Source organism: Micropterus dolomieu, linkage group LG08 (assembly GCF_021292245.1).
Source record: "Micropterus dolomieu isolate WLL.071019.BEF.003 ecotype Adirondacks linkage group LG08, ASM2129224v1, whole genome shotgun sequence".
Taxonomy (NCBI): domain Eukaryota; kingdom Metazoa; phylum Chordata; class Actinopteri; order Centrarchiformes; family Centrarchidae; genus Micropterus; species Micropterus dolomieu.
The window spans coordinates 302,478-308,869 of NC_060157.1; the positions used below are offsets into that span (position 1 = coordinate 302,478).

Genomic DNA, 6,392 nt, shown 5'->3' on the forward strand with positions numbered 1-6,392 from the left:
GTCTCCTCTCCTGTCTCCTCTTCTGTCTCCTCTCCTGTCTCCTCTCTCGTCTCCTCTTCTGTCTCCTCTCTTGTCTCCTCTTCTGTCTCCTGTCTCCTCTCCTGTCTCCTCTCTCGTCTCCTCTCTTGTCTCCTCTTCTGTCTCCTGTCTCCTCTCTCGTCTCCTCTCCTGTCTCCTCTCCTGTCTCCTCTCCTGTCTCCTCTTCTGTCTCCTCTCCTGTCTCCTCTCTCGTCTCCTCTTCTGTCTCCTCTCTTGTCTCCTCTTCTGTCTCCTTTCTCCTCTCCTTTCTCCTCTCCTGTCTCCTCTCCTGTCTCCTCTCTCGTCTCCTGTCCTCCTAGTCTCACAAACACAAACTCATCTCTGTGAAAACAAACGCCGCAGCCCTGATGACGTCCTGAAGGTTAGAGGGCGGCCACGTTTTCAACCTCTTTCTCCCCCCCAGGTGCACTTCCTGTGTCAGCAGTGTGTTTCCGTGTCACTGGTGTAAATATCGTCACGTCTGCACCAACAACCTGCAGGACTGCTCCTTCCAGGAGGGGCGGGTCAGCAACATGGAGGTACACGCACGCACACATGCACGCACACACACACAAAACGTGCACACACACAAACGTGCACACGCACACACAAACGTGCACACATGCACATCCATGGGGAGTCACCGTGTTAATTTAAGCGTGTAAAATCTCTTCTGTTGATGTGAGCACAGTTTGCCCTCAGCTCTAACCTGAAGGAGCAGCTCTGCACTTACAGCTTTAGCTGACTCTCTGATAGGCGGAGGCTCCTGCCACATTACCCCGTGTTCATTATAACGCTCAGACCTTCTGCTGCGTTTCGTCGCGTCCAGACTGAAACGTTGAAGTGTGAAAACGCTGCTCAGCCCGTTCTGGTTTTAAACTCCGGGGCGGCGTGTTCGTGCCGACGGGTGGAAACGATGACGCTCACGTTTGGCTTCCTGATTGGCCCTGATCAGTCAGTCGGAGCAGAAACACGATGCTGCTGACAGAGTTTTATTAAAGTATTCTGTAGTGTGTAAATAACTCTTCTACACTTGTCCTCTTAAATGTAGAAAATAAGGTTCATCAACGCACTCTCTCTCTACTAAAATCTAATTACCGAGAATGATCAAAAGAATTTGTTAGAAAAATACACTTTGAAATATAAAATTCCTTACTGAAAACCCACAGGGACTTCCATGTTTTCCACATGTAGGAGTCGCGCTACCACATGTGTTTCACGTGTGATCCCACCGGGAATTTACATGAGTTTCACACATTACACCATGGGACTGTTCCATGTGTGTTTACTATATTTCACATGTGATTTTAACACATGTAAAATGTTTACGAGCCACATGTGGATTTTCTGTAAGTGACGTTTTTAGAATAAAATTGTTCATTTATGTTTTCATATGTTTTATTTTATGCTGTCAAACAGAGCTACTTTAGTTATTTATAGTTTTCCAGCTGTGAATCCTCAGAGAGGGTGAAGAGCAGAGATGGAGGTCAGAGCTGCTCTCGCTCCGTCATTACATGGTTCAGTAAACAAACAGTAAAGCCTCAGGTCATCGGTGAAGGACACACACACTCTCACACTCACACACGCTCAGTGACGATGTGGTTTAAGAATCAGAAAACAGACAGTGATCACAGTGACGGTCGGTTCTGGTGTCACCAGAGTGAACTGCAGCTCTGAGAAGGAAACGGAGTGATTACAGATCACTGAGCTGCTCTCAGGCTGCTCGTTAGCTCGTTAGCATGGGTTGCCTCGTTATTGGTGCTCGGTGTCATTGCAGGGTGACAGTAACAACCTCTGATTGGCTAATTGGGTAATGGAAGATGAATAGCCTCTTAATTGACATGAAAGCGTCCAATCACAGCAATTAATGTTAATTACCCTGCAGTTAGGCTGACGAAAGAGAGAGAGAGAGATGTGAGTCTGAGAGGAGGCAGAGACGAAGAGAAAGGCGGCTTCATTTTTGTTTCTTATCCAACCAGGTGAAGCTGAGCTGAGAGGGAGGAAGAGTTACTGTGCATTCAGACCAATCAACGTGAATTTCCTAACGCGGGTTTTATCGCTGGACAGCTGCTGAGTGTTCACACACAACGAGAGAAGGCGAATAAACACAACCCGCGAATACTCCAGCTGTATGTAGTATAAAGTAAACGTGTTGCTGTGATTTAATAGCAATAAACAGATCAAACTTATGCTGAAATAATATGAGATGATATAATATGATGCCGATTTGTTTACCATATGAATTCATGCTTTGTCAGGTCTGTCAGCAGGACGACAACTTTTAAAATGTTTGTTTTCTGAATGGAGTTCGGATCGGTCAGGGCTATGCTATGCTAACCTGAATCCCAAAAACTAAAGTAAAAAGCTAATTTAATAAAAGCAGTTTACTCTGAGCTGCTCCCGCAAGCAAACGGCGTAGCTGTCAGAGCAGAATCCAGACCGACTTCGGGGGTTTATGTGTCCAGAAGCTGCAGCGCTGCTCCCGGCTCTGTCCTCAACTTCTCCCTGCAGTTTAGTAGCTCTCCGTCGACCAGCGGCGTTTTACTTCCCCGCTCTGCCTGTCCCTCTCCACACAACGCTCTGAAGCCATCGGTGATGTCCGGACAATTTCACCGCTGACAGGCTATCGCAACTCAGCGTCACGCAAATTTCTCGCTCGAGTTGGCCCGCACAGCGCCACATCCGCTCCGCCCGACAGGAAATCGCGGCTCTCGGCTTCTTTGCATTGACTATGTATGTAAATGCTTCGCTTTTGGTCTGAAAGCATCATTAGAGAAGGAGGTAAAGTCAGAGAGGGAGGAAGAGGAGCTGCTCTGACTGCTGAAGATGAAGAGAACCAGTGAAAAACAGTGTGACAGGTTTAAATTGAGTTGAGTTTCCTGTAACAGAGACAAGAGTTGATGGTTCTTCTTGATTTGCAGATGTATTGATACCTGATAGCTCAGGGATCTGAACTGTAGCTGTATCACTACTGATCAATAATGTGAAATGTGAGACTGAAGAGGCCTCTAAAGAAAGAGAGAGGAGATCTGATTCATCGATCAATATTCAAACAGGCCTTCTTTACTTTTAAGCCCACACGGAGGAGTTCATGAGGAAATATTTCTGTAGCGAGAAAACGTTAAAATAACTCACAGTGAGACATTAAAGCGTTATTATACACAGAACATTACACAAGGTCTGTGTGATCAATTAATAACAAAAAGTGAAACCAAGAGGCAGTTTGTAGTGTTTGGAAATAAAAACGTTTTCAGAAAGTTTAGTCTCTGAGCAGAAGGCAAGGGTCGGATTAATGTGGAGGATTTAACTTGTCGAGCGGAGACGCTGCTTCAGTGTGATAAAATGCAGTTTTATTTATACATGGTTCATAACAAAAGCATCTACAATACACTTTTCAACAGTAAAGGTAATGGTACATCAGTACAAATGAATAGTAGTATTAATAATGATCCTAAAGGCCCATTTATACTCCTGCGTAGGGTCTAGGTACGTAGCCAGGCATTCATACTTGTGCGTCGGTGTCTGCATTTACACCCCCAAACACTAGTCGGCTGTAGCTCCACAGTGTCCACTGTGTTGACTTTTGCCGGGCGAGCAGGCTAACTTCGTGTTGGCCCTACGCTAACATGAATGGGGTAAAATTGTAAACGTGCGGCTGGTGTAACCTTTCAAATGTTATCGACCGAGTGGATCACATTCTGATAGTGAAACGAGTCATTTCGCTCGGGTTGTGACAGTCAAATATATTGATCCACCGTGTTACAGCCGCTGTTTTGGCCGCGAGTAAAAGTTACTTCAAAGCACGGGCACTTCCTGTCGGCTCGGAGGCGTTGCAAGGCTACCCAGCCGACCAATCACAGAGCTTACGGTCCGCGTCGTCTTGACTTGTAGTTACATTTTTGAGGAGGTGCACGTTAGGCTACGGCGTAGGGTACGGGGCTCCGCAGAGGCCACGCCGTGGATTTGACGCAGAAGTATAAATTGCACTTAACCCAACAAATGAGTCAGAATGCCAGCATCAACTTCCTGTGAGCATGTAAATTAATCCTCCACATGTTGTCTATTTGTAACCTATTTACACAGAGGTTCAACACAGGCTGCTTTACATGGAGTCTTCTGATCAATTTTTGATGAGCTCTCAGAACAGTCCCCATATGGCTGCTGAAGGAGTCCCACAGGGATCAGTATTAGACCCCTGCTGTTTCCTCTGTCCATGAATAACACCGGTGTCCGTTTCTACGCTGATGATAGCATCTTGTTTACCTTCAGCTGTAACACAAACCAGACCTCCTCCAGAGACAGTCGGCTTCAGACGACCCTCAGACCTGTAATCAGCTTAAACCATCAACTTCTTTAAAACACGAACAAAAATGAAACCCGTCAAAAGTGGACGTTATGCATGGCTGTGATAAACAAGAAATAGAGGTTGTAAACTGGAAACAAAACCAGCTGCATGGAACTGAGGGCCAGTGAATTTACAGACTGTACTTTCCGTCAACATTACGTTATTATTTAGATGATTGATGAACAAACCACAGAACAAACCTCGACAGGGAACTGTGAGGACAAAATAATCATTGATAATTTGTAATCGCGCTAAAATGTTATATAATTAATGGTGATTTTAGGTCATATCGCCAAGCTCTAACATCAACCTTTTCTAATGCGATGCTTCAAAATGTGCATAAAGATACGGAAATACGACTAATGAAACTGAGGTGTTGTTCATGTTGGATTTTATTCTGCAGCAGCTTGTTGACACGTCTGTAGTTCTTTGTACCAGCTGGTACAGGTCAGATACTGTAGCTGTCCAGGAGGCTGGTGTGAACGGGATTCAGACTCGGGAGTTTCGGCCCGCTTCTGTTTTCATGCCGCTGCTGTCGGAAAGCAAAGGTGCGCGTGTGGCATATGGAGGTTTTGGAACGTGTCTCGTTAGAATACAAACACTTCCTGTTTGAGCCGAGTGTTTGGTCTTCTTCAGCTTGGCTTCACCTGAGATGTGTTACAGTTTCACTCATCATCAGCTTCACGTAAGAATCCTCTCTGCTGCCGTGTTGGAGCAACAGAGCTGTCACAGGTGAGCCGAGCGTTTGGATGAATGTCGAGTGTTGAGACACACGCGCGCTGTCACGCCGTCTCCACAGCCGCTGCTGGCGTCCGCTGTGCTCTGGTCCACTTCCTGTGGAGCTAATGGTCTTCCTGTCAGTCACAAGGCAATTAATTGCCGTGGCGATGCTCGTTAATAAAGGTGTCACCCCACTGAGAGACACGGTCAGAGTGTGTGTGTGTTTCCAGCCGCCGCAGGAAGTCGGATCTGTCACCATCTGTCCTGAACACACACTGACGACAGAGTGAGACAGAGGACACGCAGCCCGTTGTGGGATTTTCAGGATCTGTCCATAAAAACACATAATAACATTTCCAACAGTCATCGTCTGTTCTTAGTAACTGTGTTCTCTCTGGCTCCGCCCACCGCCAACACTCAGACCACAGGACTGGATACGGCTCTCCCTCCCAGATTGATTGACAGGTGCTAACGGGTGCTAACAGTGGGAGGGTTATTAATCATTTCTGATGCTGCCACATTTAAAGCCGCTCTAATCAATAATTCATATTAACAGAGGAGAATAAATAAGCAGCGGCTTCACGGGCGCTCGACAGGAGCCGGTGGTTTCAGAGGGTCCCAAATGGCTTCTGAAGGAGTCCCACAGGGGCCAGAATTAGGCCCCCTGCTGTTTAAATGAACTACAAGAGAAACTGTTGAATTATGAGAATATTCTGTCCTGGATGTAACTCCCCTCCTTCTCCCTCCCCCCTCTTGCCGCAGGGTTGTCCTCAGATCCTCCCCACCTCTGACATCCTGGTCCCGGCCGGGATGGTTCGTCCAATCACGCTGCGGGCTCGTAACCTCCCGCAGCCTCAGTCGGGTCAGAAGAACTACGAGTGTGTGTTCAACATCCAGGGAAAAGTCCAGCGCATCCCGGCGGTCCGCTTCAACTCGTCCTGCATCCAGTGCCAGAACACCTCGGTGAGACACACTACACTACCCAGCATGCACCGCTCCTCAGGGCGTCCAGTGTTTCAGTATTCAGGCGTATGAATATCAGTACTACTAGCAGAAGAAGTGGCAGTACTAGTAGTAGCATTAGTGGTAATAATAGTAGTGAAAGTATTACCAGTAGTCGCAGTGCTTGTAGCAATATAAAAGTACATCTCCCTCCATCTCTGCGGCTGCTCTGGCGACCTTGGTGTGTGTGATGACCTGGTGGCCCCCAGGGGTCAGAGGTCAGGCTTCAGGTGGACAGCCAGTATGGATTTGTCTGACTGGGATTCAAATATCAACACACACACACACACACACACACACACACACA

General features: G+C 47.0%; 1 protein-coding gene across 1 annotated transcript in view; it reads left to right on the forward strand.

Moving 5' to 3' along the window:
* plxna3 (plexin A3) overlaps window positions 1–6,392 on the forward strand; it is a 137,651-nt gene that overhangs the window by 96,560 nt on the left and 34,699 nt on the right. Inside the window, exons 12-13 of the mRNA XM_046055385.1 lie at window positions 443–557; window positions 5,846–6,046. Coding sequence (XP_045911341.1) covers window positions 443–557; window positions 5,846–6,046 — 316 coding nt within the window. The remainder of the gene's footprint in view (window positions 1–442; window positions 558–5,845; window positions 6,047–6,392) is intronic.